The following is a 27,359-nucleotide window of genomic DNA, read 5'->3' as shown; positions in this document are numbered from 1 at the left end:
TAAAAAAAAAGACAATGGAACTAGTTTTTCATAAAGCTGAATTTCCTCCCTTTAAAAAGTTATCCTTTATTCCGAGATCACGTCTTCCCCACTTTCAGTATGTTGACACTGTCTTTTAAAATTAAAATGATGATGGGGCGCCCGGGTGGCTCAGTCGGTTAAGCGGCCGACTTCGGCTCAGGTCATGATCTCACGCTCTGTGAGTTCGAGCCCCGCGTCGGGCTCTGTGCTGACAGCTCAGAGCCTGGAGCCCGTTTCAGGTTCTGTGTCTCCCTCTCTCTCTGACCCTCCCCTGCTCATGCTCTGTCTCTCTCTGTCTCAAAAATAAATAAACATTAAAAAAAAAATTTTTTTTTAATAAAATAAAATAAATAAAATAAAATTAAAATGATGGCAAGAGTTATTCAATGCCCTTACGTGACAATGTAAGAGACAGGATAACTATGTCGTTCTAGAATCTCTGGATGCAGGAATCAGAAGGCCTGGGGACCACCGAGCTGCAGCACCCAGGTGACGAGGGACATCAGATGCACCGATTGTGGCCAACTGTGTGCTTGGGTTGTATCGTTGCTTTTATTGTCAAAGTGAAACAAGGCCAAACAAAAACACAAGCTCCTGGAGAATTAATTATAACATTACTACATTTAAGTGTCATAAGACTAAAGAGGATTTGGATGAAGGCTGGCTCGCACCAAGCTTTTTCGCAACACTGAAAACCACCTTGAAACCACTGAAGGGTGGCAGTCATTTCTGGGTGTGAGACAGTATGTTCTAGAACGAATCTGCCAGATCCCTTTTGTTCCTTCTCTCCCACACCCAAGCATAAAGGCTAACACCTGGCTCCCGACAGTCCACGACCATAAAAAAATTCTTTTAGATGTTGGTCATCACGGAACAGCCCAAGTGTCACTCACCAGCTCCCAATGCTGACATTCTCTCAGTTCTTTTTGTCAAAGCAACTAAAACGGGATGGAGAGAAGCTGGGTGGGCACAACAGGTTTGTAACGAGCCAGCTGGCACTGAAAGGCGGGGAATCATTAAAGGACAGGGCGTGCCTTTGGGACGACACTTTCTTTTAAAAAAAAAAAAATTTTTAACGTTTATTTATTTTTGAGACAGAGAGAGACAGAGCATGAATGGGGGAGGGTCAGAGAGAGGGAGACACAGAATCTGAAACGGGCTCCAGGCTCTGAGCTGTCAGCACAGAGCCCGACGCGGGGCTCGAACTCACGGACCGTGAGATCATGACCTGAGCTGAAGTCGGCTGCTTAACCGACTGAGCCACCCAGGTGCCCCTGGACGACACTTTCTAATACGTGACAGGTGCTAAGCATACACAATGCCGGCTCATCCCTAAGCACCCTCATATACCCCCCCTTTCCTCAAACCAACCCTGAAAGGTAGAACTGTCACCATGTCACAGGTGAGAAAATAGATGATTAATGTTATGTAACTGTCCTGAGTTTCTCAGTCGGTGGCAGTCAAGCTGGGACCCTGCTGTCTTTATCACCAAAAGCATATTTCATTGCGGAGATACATCTCTTCAGACTACTTAAGATAAACCACTGCCCTCAACACAGGTGACAGGGTGACAGAACTTGAAATGTATACAGTCTAGAACACAGCTCGTCTTCATTCCTTCATCCACTCACTATTTATTGAACACTTGTTAAGTGGCAGTGTCCTGGGAGGTGCCAAGGTGATGTAGAACAACATAAACCCGGCCTCTGCCCTCATGGAGCTCAGAGCCCAAGAAGAGGGACACACAATAATCAAACACACTCCTTAAAGGTTTTTTAAAATAGGAAGGCATCCAAACGGTACTTCCACAGGACTCATCTCCTAAAGACAATGTTATTAGCTGATTAATGCTGATGAGAACCCAAATGAAAGTAGCGATCACAAAAAAGGAACCAACATCTGGGTCAGCATTTCTCAAAGTGAAGTCCTGTTGATGGGCATTAATTCTACCAATAGCTTCTCCTGGTGTTTGGGACTAAAGAGAGGAGAGGAGAGGAGAGGAGAGGAGAGGAGAGGAGAGGAGAGGAGAGGAGAGGAGAGGAGAGAAGACAGGAGAAGACAGGAGAAGACAGGAGAAGACAAGAAGGAAAAGAGAAAGGAGGAAGGGAGGGAGGGAAGGAAGGAAGGAAACAAACATTACTGTAGAAAGTAAGATTAAATGTGCTTTTTAAACTTCTGAAAAATAACGTAGCCTTTCCCAAACTTGGGTTAGCCAACCCCCACCACCTACTTCTCCTGACACCATTTAGGACTAGTCAAGTCTTTGAGAAACACTAGTAGCTGATATCTATCAGCTACGAAGAGAAGGACCAGTCTCACCACCAGACAACTCAAGAGGCTGGTGTCTATCTCAGGATCATCACCACCATTACTGGAACCAGTTGCCATGGCTGGTTACGTTGTTTAAATACAAGTCCTGGACGGTACAGATCAAGGCTCCTCTTGAGCTGTGCCTAGGGCATCGGCATCCCTCGTGGGCATGTAATTTTTTTCAAATACATTTGGAAACAGGAGTATCACTTAGGAAGATTAAAACAATAGCAACTAGAGAAGCAGCACTTTCAGTCTGTATTTGAATGAATTATTTTTAAGGCATTTTTCTCCTCCCATTTTGATAACTGAAAATAGCATCACTCCATAATCCGCACGTTACGTGCATTTACAGATTGCCACGGCCCAAGCTGCAAACTGCTGGTCAACAGTGATTTTATCCCCGGCCCCACCCATCTTTTAAACAAAATGGCTTTGCCAAAGGTAACTAAAAATACACTCACAAGACCGCTTCTGGCATAATCTTAAGAGCAATAAATTCACACAGAAGCCAGTTATGACCAAATTTGTATTAACGACACAGTCTTCATGCCCCTAGAATAAAGTACAACTATATAAGAGCACAAGGTGGCAAAGAAAAAGGTCAAATCAGGACGATACATTTAAATTTTTTTTTTTCAACGTTTATTTATTTTTGGGAGAGAGAGAGACAGAGCATGAACGGGGGAGGGGCAGAGAGAGAGGGAGACACAGAATCGGAAGCAGGCTCCAGGCTCTGAGCCATCAGCCCAGAGCCCGACGCGGGGCTCGAACCCACGGACCGCGAGATCGTGACCTGGCTGAAGTCGGACGCTTAACCGACTGCACCACCCAGGCGCCCCAATATGGCAAGACAATACATTTAGAGACCGATGCAGACTTTTGTGGTTGGGAAGAGGGACTTTCCCATAATACATTAACACCAAAATATTTCACGTTCTGACATTCTCTGATATACGCTGAAACCAAATCATCGCTGCGGGATCCAGACAGAAGTTAAACATCTGGCAAAAACAAAACAAAACAAAAAAACCCCCAGGGGCGCCTGGGTGGCTCAGTCGGTTGGGCGTCCGACTTCAGCTCAGGTCATGATCTCACGGTCCGTGAGTTCGAGCCCCGCGTCGGGCTCTGGGCTGATGGCTCAGAGCCTAGAGCCTGCTTCGGATTCTGTGTCTCCCTCTCTCTGACCTTCCCCCATTCATGCCCTGTCTCTCTCGGTCTCAAAAATGAATAAACGTTAAAAAAAAATTTTTTTTTAAATAAAAAAATAAAAACAAAAAAACAAAAAAACCCCCAAACCCTAAGATTAACAACAAATTTAGAGAAACATCCAAATGGCGTTAAATAAATGTACTTATTCCAGAGGACACTTGTTCATGAAATATTTGCATTAGTAGACTTCGATGGAAAGAAAAAAAAAAACAACCCACCAATTTATGTTGTTCTTCCCCAGCTTGGTTTGAAATCTTCTCAACATCTCAAAGCAGCTAAGATCCGTGCCAGCCACACCAAAGAAATCAACACGGTAGACTTGTACATCTGCCTTGACCTCAAAACAACAGCCGAGTTGTCTCTTTCAGAGCCAGTGAGATAAAAGCACAGAGGGGCCCAGATGGCTCACACTTCATTCACACAAAGTAACTGAGAAGACGAACATATAAACTATTTATTCAGCAAGTCTGATCCCAACGGCAATTTGAGGCCTGGAATTTCTGTAAGACAAAGAGGGATGCTTTTAGGCGAGTAAAAAATTAATTGGTCTACACAGAGAGCCCTTGGAGCATCAGCCCTTCTGCCTAGCCCGACAATCACAGGAAAGGGACTTTCATCAAAGAACACCACCAATTCACCCAGCTATTTCTTATTTATATTGACCTGACATTAAACCCAACACTCCAACTCCCAGCTGCTCACTTTTTTTTTTTTTTTTTTAAGAATTTTAGAGGGGTGCCTGGCTGGCTCAGTCAGAGCGTGCGACTCTTGATCTCGGGGTTGTGAGTTCGAGCCCCACGCTGGGTATAGGCATTACTTAGAACCATAAAAAGTAAATACATTGGCAAGGACAAATAGGAGGAAAAGGTTGTGCATTTATAGGTAAGCACAACCTAATAGTAACACTGATAACCTTAAAACAAGCTCGAAAAAAAGCTGGGGTTAGGGGAGAAAGTAAAACAAACAAACAAACAAAACAACTCACCCTGGATTTTTCCTGCCATGTAAAATGACTTTTAATTAAAACAGCAGACAGCATAAAAACTTCATCTCTACCTTGGGACTGAACCTGAAGTCTTGCAGGGACAGAACGAAAAAGTAGCTGTTAGGTTCTGGGACCTTTTTCTTACCCCTGCATGGTTTCACACTTTTTAAGGAAAAGTCATCCTTTTTTTTTTTTTTTTTTTTTTTTTTTTTTTTAATTTTTTTTTTCAACTTCTATTTATTTTTGGGACAGAGAGAGACAGAGCATGAATGGGGGAGGGGCAGAGAGAGAGGGAGACACAGAATCGGAAACAGGCTCCAGGCTCTGAGCCATCAGCCCAGAGCCTGACGCGGGGCTCGAACTCACGGACCGCGAGATCGGGACCTGGCTGAAGTCGGACGCTTAACCGACTTCGCCACCCAGGCGCCCCGGAAAAGTCATCCTTAAACCCAGAGGAGATGGTCCCTTAGGAATGAATCTCACCCCCAGCCACCTAGCTTTTATACCAGGAAGTCAGGTCCCAGACACTGATGGACCCCAAATCGCCTCTGTCTACGCAACAGAGAAGTGGTAATAAAGATCCTCTGACATGACATTTTAAAAATCAGAGATTTGGGTGACACGTTTGTTATAAGGATCAAAAGAAGATCAATCCAATGAAAATACTTTACAAACCACACAGAGTGATATAAATGTCAGGCTTGTCCAGCACCTCCACACCACATTTGGGGGCTCACAGGGACCATGGGAGGTAGTGACCTTTTTGAGACTATTTAGATTTGCAGAACAGTGATGGTGATTTTTCTTTCCTGAACTGGGTGCACCGGGAAAATCCAACCAAATAATGTCAACTTAGAAAACAAACTTTTAAGTATCAATATACAAACATAGGATATTGCATACAAACATGATATTACTTCTATGACATTCCTCAATTTGGTTGAGGAAATCAGAAAAGATGTGCTCATCATTGGTTGGGATGGATGGACGGAGACGGAGATACAGACACAGTAAACAAACCCTGTAAGAACAGAGTCTTAAATAATTTCAACCACATTAAAAAAGCCATACACTCGAGGGCATCGGTTTAAAAAAAAGTCACAAAGTAACGAGAAGTCCGGATTCTAGGTCACACCTGTGCTGTCACTGAGCAATTACCTACACTGGCTTAACACTGGATGTAAAGAAACAGCTCTCTTCTCCTTCGCATGGGGAAAATCAACTCACTCATTGGGTCTTATTTTCAGTTTTATCCTAAGTGCATTCACTCACAATGGTTTACTGGGCAGCAGGTACCAAAAATTTACTTACTTACTTACTTACTTATTTATTTATTTGCTTGCCTCTGGCTTCCAGACATTAATTCAATTTCTTAACGGGTTTTGTGAAACCCAGCCACGAATCCCTCGACAGATGGTGGCTGGTTAGCCCCTTGCCTCTTCTGGTTCATCCGGGTTACTCTCCAGGCCAGGACTGGCCGGCCCTCATTACCCTCAAGCAGAAGACAGCACACAGAAGGAAATGAGGCCTGAGCCATACAAGGGAAGCCCTCTGTGCCCACCATGCTTGTTTTCGTGCTCAGATGACCTGGACAAAGCATCTGGGGCCACGTCCACTCACGCGAAATGACCCAGCAGAACGACGTGATCCGTTCCGCCCTTTCTTCCCCCAAATTACTCAATAAATGCTTGGCGTAAAATGACCTGTGTGAACCCTGGCATCCCTTCCAGGAATTCCTCCAAAGCCTCTGCCAGGCAGTCCTAGAGAGTAGCTGAGGGACAACAGTAAACTGTCCCTGGGGGGACCGGCAGGGGGCAGGACTACAAACAAAGTGGGGATGGTTTGAGACACCACTGAGAGAATCTCAAAATTCCATTACAAACAGAATTCAGTATCACAGGTCACTTTTTAAAGTTACATCTTCTCTTTTTAAAAATTGTTCCATTTCTACGACACCGTCAAATGTCAAGGCGACCTACAGTGATTCTCAGCTGTGCTCCTGAGTCAGGACGACGATACAGTCTCGCCTTGTGCAAGGAAATATCCGTGACCATCTGTCACCTGCTTAGAAGAGGCTGGAAGAAACGATCCCTGGAAATCCTCGGTTCTAAGATCCATAGCATTCTTCCTTTTCCAGACAGATGAGAGGCCAACTATTTATTCTCAAAGGCGAAGGAAGCCAGCCATCCCTTCTGCTGTCCTTCCGTGCTGTCCTTGACATCCCCCGGGTCAGGATGTCCCTCCCCACCAGCTTTCCTAGCTGGGCTGACATCCATTTTCCCCAGTGGGAGAGAGGAGCTGGTCTGCACTATTGATGTAAGTATCCCACCCGCTTCCACTAACCTACTGGCCTCCTTCATGCTGTATAACCCACGTCCTGGGCTGCTTCTGTAGAACCCATTTCTCTAAACCTTAATGATCTTGCGATCTTCCCAGAACTTTGAAAAAAAAGTACCCGCTTTCAGATGTGAGAGCATAATTAGAAATAGTATCTAAGAAGGACACCTGGGCGACTCTTAAGCATCAGCTCTTGGTTTCAGCTCAGGTCATGACCGCATGGTTTGTGTGATCGAGCCCCGCGTCGGGCTCTGTGCTGACAGCATGGGGCGTGGGATTCTCTCTCTCCCCGCCTCTCTCTCTGCCCCGCCCACACACGTTCTCACACTTCCTCTCTCTCTCAAAAAGAAATAAAAATTGTATCTAAGAGAAAATCTAAAGTGTTTTTTACAGTAAAATATCATCCTTACTTTTGGAAATATTACCTGTGTGTGACCCATTATAAACCATATAAAAAGTGGGCTTATACAGCTGGCCATTCATTTTCTCTTATACTTTTCTGTTCTGCCAAGTTTAAAATTTTTTTTAACGTTTATTTATTCTTGAAGAAGAGAGAGTGTGTGAGCAGGGGAGGGGCAGAGAGAGAGGGAGACACAGAATCTGAAGCAGGCTCCAGGCTCTGAGCTATCAGCACAGAGCCCAATGCAGGGCTCGAACTCACAAGCCACGAGATCACGACCTGAGCCGAAGTCTGACGCTCAACCAACTGAGCCACCCAGGCGCCCCTGTTCTACCAAGCCTTAGAAGACTATTCCTTTGAAATCAAATGTGGCATAACCGTACGACGGAAAATTACCCAGCAATCAAAAGGAATGAAGTACACACGTTGCAACACGGATGAACCTTGAAGACGTCATGCTACGTGGAAGAAGTCAGTCGCGGAAGATTATTTGCAGGATTTCACTTACATCCAGAACAGGCAGATCCATCGGAACAGAAAATCACTGCCTGGGGTTGGGGGTTGGGATGGGAGTGTTTAGGGGTGACAGCTAAGGGGTACAAGGTTTCTTTTTGGGGTAACCAAGTTTCCCAAACAGACTCTGGTGGTGGCAGTTACACGAATCTGTGAATATATTAAAAGCCACTCAAATGGACACTCTTAACGAGTGAACTGTTGGGGATGCGAATCACACCGCAGTACAGCTGTTAAAAGAAAAACCATTCCTTTTCATTTCAGACCACGGCTCAAACTTGCGAGAGTTATTAACTAATCCTATCATATCCTAGGTGCTCAAATGTGGCTACAGTCTCTTTTCCTCTTTTAGCTAAAAGTAACATCTGCAAACTATTTTAAAGTCTCCATCAAAGATAGCAACGAGCCAATAATGGATACTTCTGAGTCTGACTTTCCTCAAAAGGCGAGAATTATTTTCTCTATGGTATTTACATCATCCTACCATCGCGGAGAACGACCCAAACGGAAACATCCAAAATAAGTATGCGGATCTGGATGCTGACGTCTCTGCTCACTAGTGCTAACCTCCAGTGAATGTTTACGAGGCCCATGTACTGTTTGCTGAGGCAAGTCCTCTTCGATGTAAGGAGGAAAAACAAAGACTATATTTTTTTAAGTGAATGATCTTCAAACTTTAATTACGAACGTTGTTTAAGTCAGAAAAAAAAAAATGCTAACATGGAAAAATCTGCTATTTTAATGTCCCTGGTTGATCACTGCTCGGGGAAGGAAATTAGGTTAATCGGACAGGATTTGCCCTTCACAAAGGCATGCTTGCTGGCAATATGCCCCAGTGGCCTGATCTCTTTTGAGTCCTTCGTTACAAAAGCTTCCTGAAACTGAGGACAGCATATGTTCCAGGCCACGGTCACGGGAGCGAATGTTTCTCAGAATCACCCCGTAAACATCTGTCATTAGCTCCCTCTGCAAGAATAAAAGCAGATGCTTGGAGCAAGCCACTGTGAACTCCGACACGGCAGGAAGGTGGATCCATTTCAGAACAGAAGATCATTCCAGAAGACAAAAATACTTGAATTCTCAAGGGCTGGCTACTCAGTTACCCTTAGTGGAAGACTTAAAAATACCATTACATTATTTAAAAATTATTACAAAAATGATTTGGAACACCCCCCCAGCAGCTAGATCGAAGACCAACTTGAACCTCTGAAACGAAAGCACTTGGAACTTCTAATACGGTCCACGTGCTGAATTTGTAAATGCAATGCTGCCGTTTTATAAGGGATTGCACAAGCCTGCTCTAAAGTCTTCATCTAGGAAACCCTTGGGGGATATCTGTCCCCTCAAAACTTCCTATGAATATTCCAAACCATCATGACACCCTGCGGTGCGCACTGCGGTCATTTAATCCTAAACAAGTTCCCTAAAATGTACTGACACAGATATTTGAAAACTATCAAAGGACCGTTGGAAATGAGGCATGTCAATGAATCACTGCAGCAAAGCAAAGGGAAGGGGGAGGTTCGAGTCTACAGCTGGCCTCTTGTCCTAGAGAGCCTTGCTTAAGCTCCCAGATTCTGATCAGGGCCAGGACTAGGGGGAGGCAGGTGGCCAGGGTGTACAATTTAAGGAGCAATCAATTGGGGGGGAGGGGGAGGGGAGGAGCATGCAAATTAGTCCTGACCCTGACTGAGTGCTTCTTTCTATTTTGCACTGAGCACCAGGCTTACCTTACCTTAGTCCCGGTCCCCTTCCTGGTCACCAGCCCAATGTTCTCTGTACCCGGGTGGCACGGATAATGGCAAAAGGTAGCATATCAAACCAAAACGAACCGTCAAAAGCTTGGGGGGTTCTACCCACAGCTTCTAAATACAGAATCGCTCTCTTTCCTCTCTGCTTCTGGCATTTCCCTTAGAAAATGAGGGCTATGTATTTGCCCGGAATGACAACTGGTTAACCATTTAATTGCTCTTCGATATTAGAAAAGGCATCGGGGAGGCACCCGGACGGCTCAGTCGGTTTAAGTCTCCGACTCTTGTTATCGGCTCAGGTCGTGATCTCACAGTCGTGGGGCTGAGACCCACGCTGGGTTTGCACTGAGCATGGGAGCCTACTTGGGATTCCCTCCCTCCCTCCCCCTCCCCCACTAGCTCTCGTTCTCTCTCAAAAATAAATTTATCGGGGTGCCTGGGTGGTGCAGTCGGTTAAGCGTCCGACTTCAGCCAGGTCACGATCTCGCGGTCCGTGAGTTCGAGCCCTGCGTCGGGCTCTGGGCTGATGGCTCAGAGCCTGGAGCCTGTTTCCGATTCTGTGTCTCCCTCTCTCTCTGCCCCTCCCCCGTTCATGCTCTGTCTCTCTCTCTCTGTCCCCCCCAAAATAAATAAACGTTGAAAAAAAAATTAAAAAAAAAAATAAACTTATATATATAAAAAAAAAAATAGGCATTAGGTGTCCAAATCTGCACAGTAACTTCTGAAGGCTGTGTGAAGGCACCATCAAGTCATTTTTGCAAAACTTTTTGGAAATGTGCTGGGATATAATTAACACACAGCACATTGGCTTTCTTATTTTTGCTCTGCCTGGGAGTGGCTCTCCATTGACCACCACCCCCCCCCTCAAATAGCCGCTTACAGACTAAACCATTAACAGGTGTTAGGATTTAAAACTAAGATGGCCAGACGACGTCTCGTTTTTGACAAGACACCTTTCAAGAATGCTTCCTTTATGGCTATAGCAGTCAAGAACAGTACTTGGACTGTGTGAGTGACCATCCGTGTTTTTAAAGAACATGTTCTGGGGAGAAGACTGTGTATGAGGTGCATTTAGAACACGGATTAAAAAAACGCAGCAACCCATACATACAACCTAACAAGCCCTACAAACCAGTTCTCAAAGTGTGGTTCCCAAACCAGCAGCATCAGCAGCATCCGGGAGCCTGTCAGAAATGCACATTTTCAGGCTCCACCCGAGACCTGAAAATCAAACTATGAGTGGAGACGCAGGATCCCGTGGTTTAATAAACCCTCCTTGGGGAGGGGGTCAGGGGGAGTCTGATGTTCAGAGGCCTGTTCACTTCCAACAGCCGCTGCCCTACAGGGTAGCAGGAAACCTGGGTTTTGTCACTGATGACCTTTATCCTCATGGGCAAGACATTTCCACCTCACAAGGAAAACAAAATGATGGGGCTTAACCACGAATCGATCTGCTAGTCGGGGTTCACAGCACAGACTCCTGCCGGCTGGTTGCCAATCCGGATTCCTGGGCTCCCCCTCCAGACAGGCTATACCACTGGGCCTCAGTAGGGGCCCAGGAATCTCCATGAGCAGCCCCTCAAGGGATTCCGATTTATAGCCAGGACTAGAAGCCACTAGAAGGCCCTGGCACCAAATATCACATCAGAAGTAATTGGGGAAAACGATCCTTTAGATCAGGGTCAGCAAACTTCTTCCGCAAAGGACCGGAGGGCAAAAAAGCGTTTCCACCCCTGGAGTCTGAAGGCAATCTCACACGACCAGTCAATGAATGGGGATGGCTGTGTTCCAACACCTCCTCATTAAATGTGAATTTCAGGTCACTTTCACGTGTCATGAAATACTATTCTTTTGATGTTTCCAAACAGTAAAAAATGTTAAAACCATTAACTTGTAGGCTCGTGGGCTACACAAAAACAGGCAGCAGGCATCGGCCAGGGTTTGCTGCGGCCGCTTCACTGAACACTGGAGTAATTACGCAAGCTTGGAGGTCAGCCGCGTGTTGGTGCACACACTTCAATGCAAACAGCTGCCTTCAGGAAAGCTAGATGGTGTTTTTAAAAACTGAAGTTTACTTTGCACACAGCAAAATACACAGCTTGACGAACCACACAGAACACACTGAGCATTTCCATTACCTTACAAAGTTCACGGGTGTCCCTTCCCAGCCAAAATTCCTAACTAACCCCTTAGTTGGATTCCCTACCTTTAACAGGGCGAAGCAATTGGTTTGAAATAAAAACTGGAAGCTCGCGCTTTCACTGCTGCTTTTAGAAACTGACACTCCTTAGATGGAAGTTACTAGAATAGTTATCCGCCGGGCAGAAGCGCCCTTTCCTCCTGAATGTGGGGCAGCTGCTTGGGATTTACCCATCCCTTCTTTATGATGCCTCTCATCCAGCCCCGTGGGCTCTTTCCGGGCAGGATGGCAGGTGCACCGCTCGAGGAATGAGGAAACAAGCCCCCTCCAGGGGAGACCGCCTTCACCCATCCCCACCCAGGGCTGCTCTGAACCCGGGGCCCTTGCCCTTCCTTCACACCCCAAGACCCTCCCTCTCTTGAAAGAGAAACAGGTCCAGTTTTCCTCAGAAACAAATGTAATTCAATTGAGTTGTTTAAATTCAAGCCCATCACTGAGGGCCTCCGTGCTCAAACTTGAGGAAGGGATTTCAGGGGGCGCCTGGGCGGCTCAGTCGGTTAAGCGTCTGACTTCGGCTCAGGGCATCATCTCACGGTTCATGAGTTCAAGCCCCGCGTTGGGCTCAGAGCCTGGAGCCTGCTTCGGATTCTGTGTCTCCCCCTCTCTCTGTCCCTCCCCTTCTCACACACTCTCTCTCATAAATAAACCTTAAAAAAAAAAACAAAACAGGAGGGGGGATTTCAGGAAGCTGCTTTACCAGTGGAACGTCTCCACTGACAAATTAGAAAAACCTTCACTGTATCTTCAGCTGGAAGGAAAAGTCCCCAAACACTGGGTTCTGTTCCAGACACAGAAGGAAAAGGGGGTGGGATTGTGGGTGAGGGAGATGGGGAGAATGAGAGAACCCAACCTGAGGGTCACGCCATCAGGAGCACAGCTCCTCCCCCTAGTCCCCTACCCCACAGGACAGGGACCAGCCCCCTTGGAAGCAAACAGCAAATCAGACAGGGAGAGAAAGGTAAGGAGAACGGCTCTCCAATCTCGGATCAATACACCCACGGAGTCAGCGGTTCCCTAACTTCAGGGCCAACAGAAACAGGCGGGAACCTTGTTAAAACACAGACCCCAGGGCCATCTTCACAGAAGTGGATCCAGGGAGGGGCCAAGGAACCTGCATCGGCGACAAGGGCCACTAAGTGATTAGGAAGCAGCTAGTCAGGGAGGCGCACGCGTGGAGAAACACTGCACTCGAGTTTGGGGCATTTAATTATTTTTTTGTTTGTTTTGAGACAGAGAGAGAGAGAGAATCCCAAGCAGGCTCCACACTCACCATGGAGCCTGACACAGGGCTCAATCCCACAACCTGGATCACGACCTGAGCCAAATTCAACGGACACTCAACCAACTGAGCCACCCCGGTGCTCCCCGAGTTTGCGACACTTAAACCCCAAAGTCCCACTCAAAAGGAGTGTCCAAAGCGAGATGGTGGGAGGAGAAAAGAGATGAAAAGCTCAAGAGCAGGTACTCCCTGAAGGGAGAGGAAGACGGACAGACGGACAGACAGAAGGGGCTGTAGTCAAAGACAGTGTGGGCAGAAGAGACCTTTCGCAGAACCACCAACGATGTCCAGGAAAGCAGCCGTGCGGGGGGAAAAGCCAGGCCTAGCAATGATGGGTTACAAGAGCATTTTCTAAGCCCAGTTTGCAAAAGGCTTCTTCAACAACTTTTGCCATAATATTTTGAGATGATGCTCATTCAGTCTGTGAAATAGTTCTGCACCTGGCTGCATATTAAACGAGGCACCCAGGAAGCTTTTAAAAAGTGTACTACGGCCTGAGTCCCAGCTGAGAGGCTGAATTCATCGTCTGGGGCCAGGGCTGAGAAGGACTCTTGTCAGAAGCAGCAGCACGGAAGCAAGATGGTGCACACATGACGATGAAACATCAAAACAAAACGCGTGGGTTTTTTCCAGACCTTTCTATTTCCCTAGAGCAATAAAACAAAACAAAAGCCACCGCAAAGGAGGGGTGGGGGAGGGGGCAGGAGAACCCGCCAGTCTTGAAGAGTGACTTCGGCAGAAAGCTTCAGAAGTCATGACGAGGAGGAAGACCGCGGGTGCACCCCATCCCTGGGGCCCACAGAGAGACGCGCCCCCAGCACAGCGGCCAGGATGGGAAGCGGCAGGTGGGAACACAGCCCCCTCACTTCAGTCTGCTCCTCAAGAAGTAACATACGGGGAAGGTGGTCGACTCTGGACCCAAGCCCCAGTTGCACCTCTCGTCACCGGCCAGGTGTGGACGTCTGGACAGGTCACTCCACCTACGTTCAGCCTCCAAAGCACTACCACTCGGCTGAGGATGCCTTCCCCACAGGGGAGCTGGGAGGACCAAGAAGCACAAGTGGCTGGAATGCACCAGCGTCGTTCCTGGTAGGGAGAGGTCACCAGGCACCCCCCCTTACCTATCCTCCATGCCAACCCTGCTGCGGAGAAAGTGGCTTAGAAAGGAGGTACCTCCAGAGGCGCCTGGGTGGCTCATCCGGTTAAGCATCTGACTCGTGATTTCGGCTCAAGTCGTGATCTTGGATTTCATGAGATGGAGCCCCATGTCTCTCTCTCTCCCTCTCTCTTTCTCTCTGCCCCTCCTTCACTTGCATACCCTCCTGCGCTCTCTCAAAATAAACATTTAAAAAAAAAAAAGGAAAGAAAAGAAGCACCTGGGTGGCTCAGTCAGTTAAGCATCCACGTCGGCTCAGGTCATGATCTCCCAGTTCGTGGGTTTGAGCCCCACGTTGGGCTCTGTGCTGACAGCTCAGAGCCTGGAGCCTGCTTCGGATTCTGCCTCTCCCTCTCTCTCTGCCCCCACTTGTGCTCTCTCTCTCTCTCTCTCAAAGATAAATAAAAACATTAAAAAATTTTTTTTAAAAAAAGAAACGTCGTGCCTCCTTTTTCCCACCACTTGCCAGGGAGGTGATCACGGGAAGAATGTGATCCCCTAATCCCACCGCAGCGGCATCCTGGGGTGGACCTCTGAAACCACGTTTAAAATTGGAATCAGGCAACGGGGGGCTTCTGCACCGCCCCAGTGCACTGTGGGTACCCGGGCTTTGTACACGGACTGGACAATCAACTCCCCATGTACAGCACAGAGTCTCTGGGAAAACTGGTTCCAAATTACAGGCCTATAAATGAATTTTTGGAATGGAATGCAACTTCGTCAGTCACACAGACAACCACCTGGATTTGTTTTAACAAACGGCCTCTGCTTTTTCTGCTGAAATTACAGCCAGTACTATCGGGTGCCATGTCTGATTCCTGCAGATAATCTGTAAACTGTCTTGTTTCCAAACAGGATCTTCACATGTATTTTTCACAAAATGATCCTCATCGTAAGCAAATGGTATGTAAGTCTCCAAAATAAAAAAAGTTAAAAAAAATTTTTTTTAACATTTATTCATGTTTTTTGAGAGATGGGGAGAGAGCAAGCAGGGTAGGGGCAGACAGGGAGAGACACACACACAGAATCCGAAGGAGGCTCCAAGCTCTGAGCTGTCAGCACAGAGCCCGACGCAGGGCTTGAACTCAGAGACTGTGAGATCGTGACCTGAGCCAAGGTTGGCTGCTTAACCGACGGAGCCACCCAGGCGCCACCCCCCCCTCCCCAACCAAAAATCAAGTGTTGGTGTACTATTTTCTTTTTTCTTTTTTTTTTTTTTAATTTTTTTTTTTTCAACGTTTATTTATTTTTGGGACAGAGAGAGACAGAGCATGAACGGGGGAGGGGCAGAGAGAGAGGGAGACACAGAATCGGAAACAGGCTCCAGGCTCTGAGCCATCAGCCCAGAGCCTGATGCGGGGCTCGAACTCACGGACCGCGAGATCGTGACCTGGCTGAAGTCGGACGCCTAACCGACTGCGCCACCCAGGCGCCCCATGGTATACTATTTTCTATTCACCTCTTCCAGTCATAAAATGCAACCTGGTCTGAGCTGAGCACATGGGATTAGTTAGTTATGTTCAGTTCATGGGCACCAGGAATGCAAGAGAGCATCCTGCTAACCTTCAAGTAGGAGCGATTTAATTTGCCAAGCTAACCACAAAATTGAAAGTAACAATGGGACTGATGGCACAAGATGTCAACCCTTCTCTGCGTGCCCGCACATTAGCGCTGCTGGAAAAGTCTGGACGTACCGCAGGCTCACAGAGGCACAAGGAGAGTGTGCCACCCAGAAGCAGAGCCTGGAATCCCAAAGTCAACTGAAGATGAGAGGCACAGGCAGGTCAGAGGCAGGCTCGGCTACAAATAGACCAAGCCTAAAGGATGGGAAGAAGAGGCTCATTCCAGAGGAACCGAGCGGCCCAAGTCAAGAGAGATCCACAAAGGAGAAAAGGAAAAAGGCACCAATTTGACCCACCGAAGGAGGACAGGAAGCCAACGAAGGTCATGACCCATGGCAAAGGCTATACACATTATCTGGGACAGAGGGAGAGAGACAGAGAGGGAGGGAGGGAGGGAGGGAGAGAGAGAGAGAGAGAGAGAGAGAGCGCGCACACACACACGCACATATTCAGCTAGAACCTCACTGGGGCCAATAAATACTGCTAACAGCATCCAAGTCCCCAGCCACCTGTCTACCTAGCCAGTGGTGGGGCCATGCAGGGTGGGGCCCAGCTGTCCAGTCCAAAGGGGACAGGGAAAACACCACGGTCTCAAAGAGTCAGAAATACCCTGGATTCTAAATCCACTTAAGCTGGATTCACATAAAGGTGCAAGGAGGCAGGCCCCCGAGACTGGATTCTTCTTAGGTCTTACTAAGGCATTTTTCACTAGTACTGGGAATATGGCGGGTAACAACCCAGAAATGGTGTGCCCTCTTAGCAAGCTAAGGTTGGCAATGCTTGACACAGCCCGTGTGCCTCAGAATACCGGCACATCCTGTCGTGTTTATTACTGCAGGTGGTTTCCCTTCCAATGTAGATGTTGCTCAGGGCAGACGTGGACGTACATGGGATAACAACCTCAGGTTTCAAAATGCTGAAATTTACAATAGTGAGTTCAATTTGCAACACACAGAGCCATGCAGATCAGCAAACATGCACATGTTTTCTTTCTGGAGCTAGGTTCCCTAATAAACAAGCGGATCCTTTTTTTTTTTTTTTTTTTTTTTTTTTTTTTTTGCTGTAGTCCCAGAGTGAAAATGTGAAAATGAATGGAAACATTTGACTTTCCCTCTTTGAGCCACAAGACGCCAAACCAAATTCTTGGAAGAGTTCTAGAGAGGAAGACTCACGTGGCCTTCAGAGCGTAAAAACATTTTCTCACTGAAAACCAAGCACTTTGGACAAAGTGCATTTTGCTTGGGCTTCAAAGCAGGACTGAAAGTCCCAGCGGTGTTCAGTCTCTGGAGTGCAGATTTCTAAGAAACTCCCCAGACTGGCGTTTAATATCCAGCTCAGAGACGGGTATTTCCAGGACGAAGTAGCAAAATGTGGGAAACACACAGAGAATTTAAGAGTTTCCCAGCTCAATGCTGTATTTTTAATGCAGCTGCACTGTTTTGATTAAAATGACTTCCAAGAATAACAGATGGACCCATTCTAAAGTTTCAACAAAAGAAGCCAACACATCTGATTTTTAAAAATTATCTGTTACTTGTCACCAGTGTGCCCCTTTCTCCCCCTTTTTTAAAAAAAATTATTTATTTATTTTGAAAGAGAGAGTGAGGGAAGGGCAAAGAAAGAGGGAGAGAGAGAATCCCAAGTAGGCTCTACACTGTCAGCACAGCGCCGCTGGGCTCGAACTCACGAACTGTGAGATTATGACCTGAGTTGAAATCAAAAGTGGACATTTGCTTAACCGACGGAGCCACCCAGGTGCCCCTCCCCTTACTTTTAGATGGCTATGCGGACACTTCCCTTTTGAGAAGGGAAGAGTTGGGGCAGCACCATCCATCTACACGGGCACATCACGTGGCTAGTGCGGATATTCAGCAGCGGTCAGCATCTCCCCTAGGAACCTGGAGGCTACAGCAAGTTTTTCTTGACATGGTCTATTAAGAAAGATACAAACCAGAATTTCTAATGTGCTCTTATTTTCCGACAGCAGCATAAGCAAGGGCACCCAGACAGTAGTTTAAAAATAAATTACACAGGGAGTTGGTGCTTGATGGGTACAGACTTTCTATTTGGGGTGAAGGAAAAGTCTTGGAAACAGTGGCGAGGCTTTCACATCTAATGTAATTAATGCCACCAAATTCTACACTTAAATATAGTTACGATGGTCAATTTTACGTTATGTATATTTACCGCGATAAACACATCCTCAACAGGAGAGGAAAACCCAAACAAACTCCGTTTCCAAAAAAAGCGTACCCCCAATCATTTTTCTTTCCACTCAAATCTGGATGTTCACGGCAGAAACGGATCATAGCAAATCATTTACGCACCTGGAGAAAATGGAAACCCCAAAAGGGAATACAAATCTCGCAGCCCGTCACAGCCGTTAACAAACACACATACCCAAGAGCAACAGAATTTAAGATGGCAGTCATACTCCAAAAGCCAGGGCTCTATACTGTGTTAGGGATACGCCGTGCCTCTTGACTGGACTGCAGAAACACTATTGTGTTCAACTTTGCTGGAAGCCACCAGGAAAACTCAATCTTTTATTCCACCTTCAAGTCATAAGCATCTCAATAAGCTACGGCACAAAACTGAAATAGCGGGTCACGAACACGTTCTTGGGCTGAACCACATGGAACCGCCGACATTCAATCCTCTCGGCCAAGAGAAATGGCGATTTCACATGGTTCAACTGGACCCACAGGTTAATTCGGTTGGAAGCAGCCATTACGATACAAGGGACACGTGAGCCTTGAGAGGCCGCAAGGGGCAAAAATGTAAGTAATCTAGGTTTTTTTCCTTTTGAAAGCAAAAGAAGTAACCTTTCCCTCAAACTCTGTGCATGAATGCGAATCTTCCTCTCCACAAAAAAGGAAATAAGAAGGTTGAGAAGGTGATAGAATATACTTACGTGACAACAACAACAACATGAAAGCAAGGGAATTCTGTCCAGTCGGCGGACTGGAAAACATCTGTACTGTCATCTCAGAGCTTGGCCCTGAGACTCAAGGCGCCCTAGTGACACTGCTTGTGCATCACGAATGCTGTCCCCAAATTCCTTTCCCTCCATCTTCCTAACTGTCTCCCAGCTGGTCTCCCCCTTCCCCTACCACTCATCTGAGTGGTCCTGGGGCGGGGAAAGGGGTGGGGGTGCCGGGCCACCCCACCTGGGGGGCCGCACCAACTGCCATGCACACCAAAGGAGCTGGCGGGGAGGCCTCTTTCCGCAGGCAGCTGCCTCGACCCACAGCTGGCTTTGCACGTGAAGCCTTGTGGAATGCTGAAATCCAGGGCATTCCCGAGCTCTTGGGGGCCAGCTGGGCCGCGGGCTTCCTTGCAGACAAGATTTCTAACTCAGTTAAAATATCTAGAATCGACTACTTCCCGTTAGCAGTCAGATCCAACCTGCTGCCCCTGGAAATGAAATCACAGAGTTTTAGCCATCTACCTGACAGTGTGTGGGACCAGGGTCCTGTTTAGTGCTGTGCCACAGGAGACGTGCTGGGTCGCCCCACCGTCCATTCTCCAGCACTCAGCAGGCTTGGGGGAGATCTCCCCAGGACCGCGGAGAGGACACACGGAGTGCACGCAGGGAGAGGGTGTGCAGCACATGACATTCGAGGAGCACACAAAGACACCCAGGGGGCAAAGTGAAGGGAAAACAGCAAAGAAAAGCAGCTGGACAGGGTAGAGAGTGTGTGAAAAGGACCAAAAATGTATCAAAAAAAAAAAAAAAAAACAAAATCACTACACTAATCCATTAGCAAGTTTCACAACACTGGGCCCAAAGTATGAATTCCAACCAGTCAAAACCAGAAGATCAAACCAAAAAGGTTAGAGACGGCTTTAAACGGGAGGTGTGATTATAAATATTTAGTAGTGTTGTCTCCTGCAGGGCCGGAGGAGGTCTGAATTTCCTGAGGGGCCGAGGACCGACTTGAGAGCACCAGGCAATCTAATGGCCTTTTTGTGAATTAATAAAATGAGAAGAATAACTTTTAGACCCAAATCTAATCATACTTACTGCAAGCAAATAAAAAGAGAAGGGCGAGGAGGAGGGCATTCATTTGTAGACTGGGGCCATTAAATCCCCAGCCAGGAAAATATTTCTGAAGACCCCATAGAGAGACAATGCAAACAAAAAACCCAACAGAATCACTGCAAAGAGTAATCGTCTTGATTAAGTTTACTGGGGTAAGTTAAATAACTACCCCTTAAAACACAATTAGGTAAATTATATCACTGTAAGCTTTTTCCCCCGAGCAATCAAATTAGGTGCTTTTCAGAAAAGAGAATAGAGCTTACTCTCAAAGTGAAAAATCTAATTTAGAACTTATCACTCAATTTACAACGCTCCTAAAGGGTGCTATACCGATTGCCTCGTGGATGTTCCAGAAGTGTTCAAGGCTGTTCAAGGCTGCCTTCCATCCTATGCTTTCCTAAGAGTTGATCTTTTAGCCATACTTGTACCCTGCCAAGCCAGGGTGTTCTTCTGAGACTCTGTCCGCAGCTTAGCATCCAGGAAGTACAGGTGTACCTCGGAGAGATCGCAGGTTCGGTTCCAGACCACCACAGCACATCGACCATCGCCAAAAAAGTGACTCAGATGAATTTTTTGGTTTCCCGATGCACACAAAAGTTAAGTTTACACTACACTGTGGTAGCCACCAGGCCAAGAAGTGACTGCACCACCACAATCTAGAAGGCGACAGGCCTAAAAGATAACATACATACCTGAATGTAAAAATACTTGCTAAAAGAATGCTAACCATCATCTGAGCTTTCAAGGAGTCAGAATCACGGATCACCATAACAAACAGGAAAATGAAGAAGTCTGAAAACTCGCAAGAATTACCAAAATGTGACAGACACAAAGCGAACAAATGCTGTTGGAAAAATGTCACCAACAGCCTTGCTGACGCTGGGTTGTCACAAACCTCCAATCTGAAAACAAACAACGAAAAACAAAAGAAGACACTAAAAAAGAAAAACAAACCCCAAAAAACAACCCACAGCACTGCAAAGCTCAGCAAAACAAAGTGCAATAAAACAGCGTATGCTCGGAAGTAACTTTCAGGGCAAGTGCTAACCTGCCCATGCGCGCTGAGTCCTCCACAGGCCACAACTATGCGTATGTTTCAACAAAGCCTGTTAGCATGTCTCTTGCACATTTCTTTTTCCATCTGCAAATACTCCGAGGAGAGCAGAAGTTATAAATCAAATGGGAACATTCTGGTCCTCTCTATTCCCTGGACCAACCTACAGTAGTTTAAATTTTAGTGTGGAATGGAATTTTAAGTTAACGGTAAAACTATCTACCTGGCAAAAAAAAAAAAAAAAAGGCTGAGCACACGCACACAATTCTCAGCGACTCAATGAAATCAGAGAAAGTGCCCTTCGGTGCTCTCACCAAAAACGACACACTATTATCTCCTAGCCAGGGTCCCTGAGGTCCCACTTGAGGATTTTAGTCACACATGGCTCTGCTGGGCTTCTCACACCAAACAGGACTCAGAAACTGCTTTGCGGTCCACTCGAGCATCATTTTGTGGCAGTTGGCCCAACCCGGCCATGCTCGGGGTGAAAAGATCCTAGGAAGGGAGGGCACAGAGCAAAGGGAAGGGAAGAGCTTTGGAAGCCAAAGGAAAGTTCTCCAGCTTTTTGTTTTTTGTTTTTTTTTTTTTTAACGTTCATTTATTTTTGAGAGAGACACAGAGTGTGAGCGGAGGAGGGGCAGAGAGAGAGGGAGACACAGAATCTGAAGCAGGCTCCTGGCTCTGAGCTGTCAGCACAGAGCCCAACATGGGGCTTGAACCGGGGAGATCATGACCCACGTCAGATGCTTAACTGACTGAGCCACACAGGCGCCCCTCTCCACCTTTACCGAAAGCCCTCTGTCAGACCCCACCCCAGACCTGTCAATCTGGATGTGCATCTGAAGAAGACTGCCAAGGTGATTCCCGTGAAGTATGAGAGGGCGAACTAGTAGTTTCCTAGGCTGTTGGAAGAGTTCACGTTTTAGTAACAAAAATGTCACTAGAATTGTTTTTAAAAATGCAGAAAAAACTGGGGCACCTGGGCGGCTCAGTCGGTTAAGCCTCCGACTTCAGCTCAGGTCATGATCTCACCATTCGGTTGGTGAGTCTGAGCCCCGCATTTGGCTCTCTGCTGTCCGTGTAGAGCCTGCTTTGGATCCTGTCTCTCTTCTCTCTCTCTCTCTCTCTCTCTCTCTCTCAGCCAATACCTTCCAAAGTTACCATAGTCAGGCTTGACCAGGACAAGGCCACGCTCTGTGTCTTTGACCCTGATTCCTTCCAGAATCTGTCCCTGCCCTGTTAAGGAGTAGCTGTTCCTGTCCTGGGGACCAGAACCAGTTCATGAACTTGCCCTAATCCCTGGTGAATACACCCATATGTCCCACAGCAAGCTTGGGATGTGGGGAGAGGAAGAAGTCGGTCAGGAAAGAAAGATACTAGAGTCCTCCGCCACTCTCAATTCTTGATCCTGGTCTGAACCCAATTCTTTCCATCTCGTGTCACTCTTCTTGTATCTTAAACCCTGTAATTCCTACACAAATCTCCAAGCTAATTATACTTGGGAATGACAGAGTGGACAATCCAAGACCAAGTATTTGATGCCCGATGGAAGGAAGATTAGAAGTCAAAGTTGAGAGCTGCTTTCATGTTTAAGTGCACGTTATTCTGGTTTAGTTCTTTCTAAGCCCACAATCCCTAAATACTGTCAAGAGTGACCAGAACTACTGGCCTGACCAGCCCATGCCACCTCTGCTCACGGAGTGCTATGCAACACTGCTGAAGTCTACGCTTAAAAATAGTTACATTTAGCGTTACGCGTTTTTGCTGCAATTTTGTTAAAAAGAGGTGGGGGAAGAGTTAAAAAGAAAACACGAATCAGGGCGCCTGGGTGGCTCAGTCGGTTAAGGGTCCACCTTTGGCGCAGGTCATGATCTCACAGTTCGAGAGCTGGAGCCCCACATCTGGCTCTGTGCCATCAGCCGGAAGCCCGGAGCCTGCTTTGGAGTCTGTGTCTTCCCCTCCCCCGCTCGCGCTCTGTCGATCGGTCTCTCTCAAAAATAAAATAAACGTAAAAAAAAAAAGAATTCTCTTTGGGATCAAAAAATAAGTCCATAAAAAAAGAAAATTCTACTAAAAATCTATTTCACGACACTTTCACGAACCGAGTTACATCAAGTCAGGTGCACTGTTTAAACACTGTTCTCCTTTTCCACTTCATCTTAAGAAGTAGGCACAGAAGCTACAAGGAAGGGAATTCTCATCTGGAGGAAGTAGGAAGGGAAGAGGGACAGGATAATGGCAAGACAGACAGAGGCAGACCAGCTCTGCATGGGATTGGAAACACTAAAGCAGTGCCTGACCCAAAGCTGGGCAAAAGTCACTTAGCCTGTCCTTAGTTTACAGATCATACTGTACAACCCGAGAATGTGATGAGAAAGCAACCAGCCCGGGGAGCAGCACGGCATCCACGCTGGCCGTGACCGTCAGACACGGGATCCATTGGCCGTCTCCGTCCGTTCCCCGCAATCCACACCTACGAAACACAGCTAGGTCTTTACCACCGAATGCTGAGCATCTATTCAAGAGTCTCCGATGAGAAAGAAACTGAGGAACCGCAAAACAGCCCAGGAACATCGCTGTTTATCGAGCCAAGAAATGAGAAACGTACCAAGTGGACGATCTCTGAGAAGTTTCGATACGCGAGCAGCCCCCTGGCCTTAATCAACTCAACACTGACACTGAAGCTTTTGTTCTCAACAGACTTGCAGACCAGATTCAGAACCTGTGGGCATTATGACCCCCTTCTCTCTTCAGGTCTTAAATCTTTTTTTTTTTTTTTTTGAGTCCTTTGGTCGTACTGATATACTTAGAATATAGTAGTAAAACAAGTAGGTTGTTTTTGGACAAAGACCGTATTCAAGACCTGACAGAGGCAGATAAAACAGGGGTGCATGTCCATTTTGACTTAAGTAACCATATGCTTTTCCAAGTTTTTCTTTTGAAGTTTACCACTGGGTAAAACCTAGTTTTATCCAAGTCATCGACTTGGGATACAAACACTATGACACCTCTCCTACTTTACAATTAAACTAACAGCGATTTTTACTCTCACTTACCAAATAACTGCTTGCTATTTTACAATCGTTTGCTGAATAGTTGCCCTCTGCCCTGATTTTCAGGATATTCAGTGTAGCCTTCTTAAGACTACATCAACCTCTATTCCTTTTTTTTTTTTTTTTTTTAAGTCCAAGGTAATGAATATATAGTGTAATAATGGTTTCAGGAGTAAAATTTAGTGATTCGTCGCTTACACATCACACCCAATGCTCATCCCAAACAAGCGCCCCCCCCCCTTAATGACCATCACCCATCTAGCCCATCCCCCCAGCCAACACCCCTCCAGCAGAGGTCTTAAAGGGATCCCTCTGTAGCATTCAAATTAGTTTCCTTTATAAAATAGAGACACCAGCCTCCTTTCGCAACTGCCCAAATGTAATATTCGGTTTCTGAATTCACCTGTCTGTTTTCAGTGATACTACAGCCTTCATGTTACACTAAAGAACCGGGAACCAGAAGCAGCCCACATTCTCACTGGCAGACGGGTTGTTTCCAACCCTCTCAGGAATCTCCGAATTTTAAGGGAAAGTGGAAATGAAACCAAGATGCACGTATCAATAATTGGGCAACTTTTCTCAAATGCTTGCACCCCTGTCCCTTCTGGATCCTTTGGCGGGATTCCCGGGGGAGAGAATCAGCCAAGTCTAGCGCTTTTCTGCCCTGCACTGGCTAGAACACCGTGTGTGTTCCATTTGGAGAATTGGATTGCATCTCACACGCGATGGTATATGTTACACATTCTTTCCGGGATTTGGTGTTGCCACTTCGAAACAACTCTTTAAGGTATGGAGGGTGGGGGCAGCGAACACGCATGCTCTAGTGAAAGACAACCCCGGGAGGCAGAGCACGGGCACCCTGAAGGCTGCAGGTCAAGCTCACCTGACCATAGTCTGTCCGGAAGACGACGACGCCCTCTGCGCAGGAATTGACAGTACTCGGAAAATGCTGGCCATTTTCTCTCAGCCAGACCCGTGTCCCCTGTAAACAAAACACACAGGATTGAACTAGGAGTTTGGACTGTGTTTCGTGGCAAATCACCACTCTCGAAATTACTGACTATGACATTCCTTTGCAGGGGGAAAAAAAAAAAAAAAAAAGGTTTTAAGAAGGAAATGTTTTTCTCAGACAAGAATGGCTCCCCGGGAAGCATCGTCCCCAGCCTTCACTAGACCCCAAGCGTGACCCGGTGTCCCACCAGAGAATGCGGAGAAGGGAAGGAGAAAACGGTACCCCCCGTGCTGCCGAGATACAAGCGCTTTACATGGACGATCTCGGTTTCCCTCACGAACGCCCCCCGAGGCAGCCACTATTGGCAAAGTCAAGTCGGAGAAGTGAAGGCCTGAAGGCATAGTAGCAACTAGCCCAGCATCACAAGATAGAGAGCACTTGACCCGGGCAGTCGGGTTCCAGAAACAAGTTTAACCAGGTCGTGACAATGCTGCACCTCGTGATGAAGACTCTTTGGGACCTGCTGGCTCCCATCTTCCCAGGGCCACGCCCCACACACGTGCCCACGTGGAGGGCATCAGAACACCCCACTGACTTCCGGCTGCTACCAGATCTAAGTGTCAGATGAACTCTCGAAGGGAGGGACTAAAGTTTTAGTAAAGATCAGAACCCAATCCCCAGGTGACAAGTTTGCTAGGAACTCCAGCGTTCAAGACAGCAACTTCCAGATCCCAGTGTTAACCACGGGGTGCTTTTTTTTTTTGGTGTTGATTTTATTTCCATCTTTTGTTTCCCCACTGGACAAATGAAACAAGCATAGTATTTACCTTTCCAATGATGAATTTCCTCTTCCTTTGATTTCACAACATGAGAACCACTTGTTTCTAAGAACCAGTGATAAAAGTCTGAAGGAATCACTGGGGGGGGTTACCGGTCAATTTGTAAAGAATTATCGCTATGCTGTACGCCCACGTGATGGAATGAAACACTGACCTTTCACACCGCATGAAGTTATTTCAACTGAGTTCAGTGTCCTCAATCCCAACAAAATTGACAGTAAACGAGCACACCCTTAGGACACAATGTGTTAACGTGGAAATGCTATACCTAAGTTATCACTCGAAACGGCACATACAAGGGCGCCCGGGTGGCTCAGTCGATTAAGCATCTGACTTTGGTTCAGGTCATGATCTCACACTTCAGGAGTCTGAGCCCCACCTCGGGCTCTTTCCTGTCAGCTTGGAGCCCACTTCGGATCCTTTGCCCCTGCCCCCCTTCGGCGCCTACCCAACTGGTGCATGCAAGCTCATGCTCCCTCACTCTCTCTCTCTCTCTCTCTCTCAAAAATGCATAACCGTTAAAAAAAACTTCATGTAATAAAAAAAATGGTACTTACATCGAACAGCTTTTTCTAGAACTTTTAACCTCATTTTATTGGTCTACTTAATTTGTTTTGATTTCAAATGTTAAGTGAAATATTTCAAATATGTTACTTATAATTTATTCAGCTTGCAGTTTAAGGGACTACAACTGGCTTCTTGATAGAGCTGGTAGGGGATAAATAATATAGAATTAAATTCATCATGGGGCGCCTGGGTGGCTCAGTCGGTTAAGCGGCCAACTCTGGCTCAGGTTATGATCTCACGGTTTGTGAGTTCGAGTCCCATGTCGGGCTCTGTGCTGACCGCTCAGGGCCTGGAGCCTGCTTCGGATTCTGTGTCTCCCTCTTTCTCTGCCCCTCCCCCGCTCATGCTCTCTCTCTCTCAAAAATGAATAAATGTTAAAGTAAATAAATAAACTTAAAAAAAAAGAACACACAGAACATCAAGTGGGAGAAGTTCCCATCTCCGCATGCGTCAGTCACATACCTCTGATTGGCGGTTCGGGCTGAGACACAGGGAACGCCAAGAATGACACTTACAACTGCCTGTCCCTCCCGATTTATTAGCAGGCAGCTGCTTCAAAAAGGAATATTTACTCCCGGCATCCTCTAAGACTGTCCTGTCAAATATCACTCCATACCAAAACCACATCATCTGTAATGACCTAGAAAAAAACTTCCAAGTGCCTGAACTATTGTTTTCATCTTTTTATTTTTGTTAAGATTTATTTATCTAAGTAATCGCTACACCTAACATGGGGCTTGAACTCACGACCCTGAGATCAAGAGTTGCACTCTCTACTGTCTGAGCTGACCAGATGCCCCATTTTTATATATATATATATATATATATATATGTGTGTGTGTGTATATATATGTATATATATATACACGCATATATATATGTATGTATGTGTGTGTATGTGTGTATATATATATATATATATATATATATATATATATATATATATTAGAAAGAGAGAGCATGCGTGTGCAAGTTGGGGAGAGGAGCAGAGGGAGACAGAGAGAGAATCAAGTAAGCGTCACACCGCCAAAGGGCCTGATCCCAGGACCCTGAGATCACTACC

At 46.5% G+C, this 27,359-nt stretch overlaps 1 protein-coding gene across 5 annotated transcripts in view; it reads right to left on the bottom strand.

The window, feature by feature from the left end:
- The window catches only part of MYO10 (myosin X), a 230,219-nt gene that overhangs the window by 156,374 nt on the left and 46,486 nt on the right, over positions 1-27,359 (bottom strand). For 3 of the 5 annotated variants that reach the window (XM_045441547.1, XM_045441556.1, XM_045441574.1), the window contains exon 2: positions 24,822-24,920. The exons of 1 other annotated variant lie outside the window; for it this stretch is intronic. In XM_045441547.1, coding sequence (XP_045297503.1) covers positions 24,822-24,920 — 99 coding nt within the window. Of the gene's footprint in view, positions 1-417; positions 616-24,821; positions 24,921-27,359 lie in introns of those variants that run through there. One more of the 5 variants, XM_045441584.1, reaches the window with a different exon arrangement.

Source organism: Leopardus geoffroyi, chromosome A1 (assembly GCF_018350155.1).
Source record: "Leopardus geoffroyi isolate Oge1 chromosome A1, O.geoffroyi_Oge1_pat1.0, whole genome shotgun sequence".
In the NCBI taxonomy this organism is placed as follows: domain Eukaryota; kingdom Metazoa; phylum Chordata; class Mammalia; order Carnivora; family Felidae; genus Leopardus; species Leopardus geoffroyi.
Note: the sequence above shows the minus strand (reverse complement) of the source record. Positions and strands in the feature narration are given on the sequence as shown.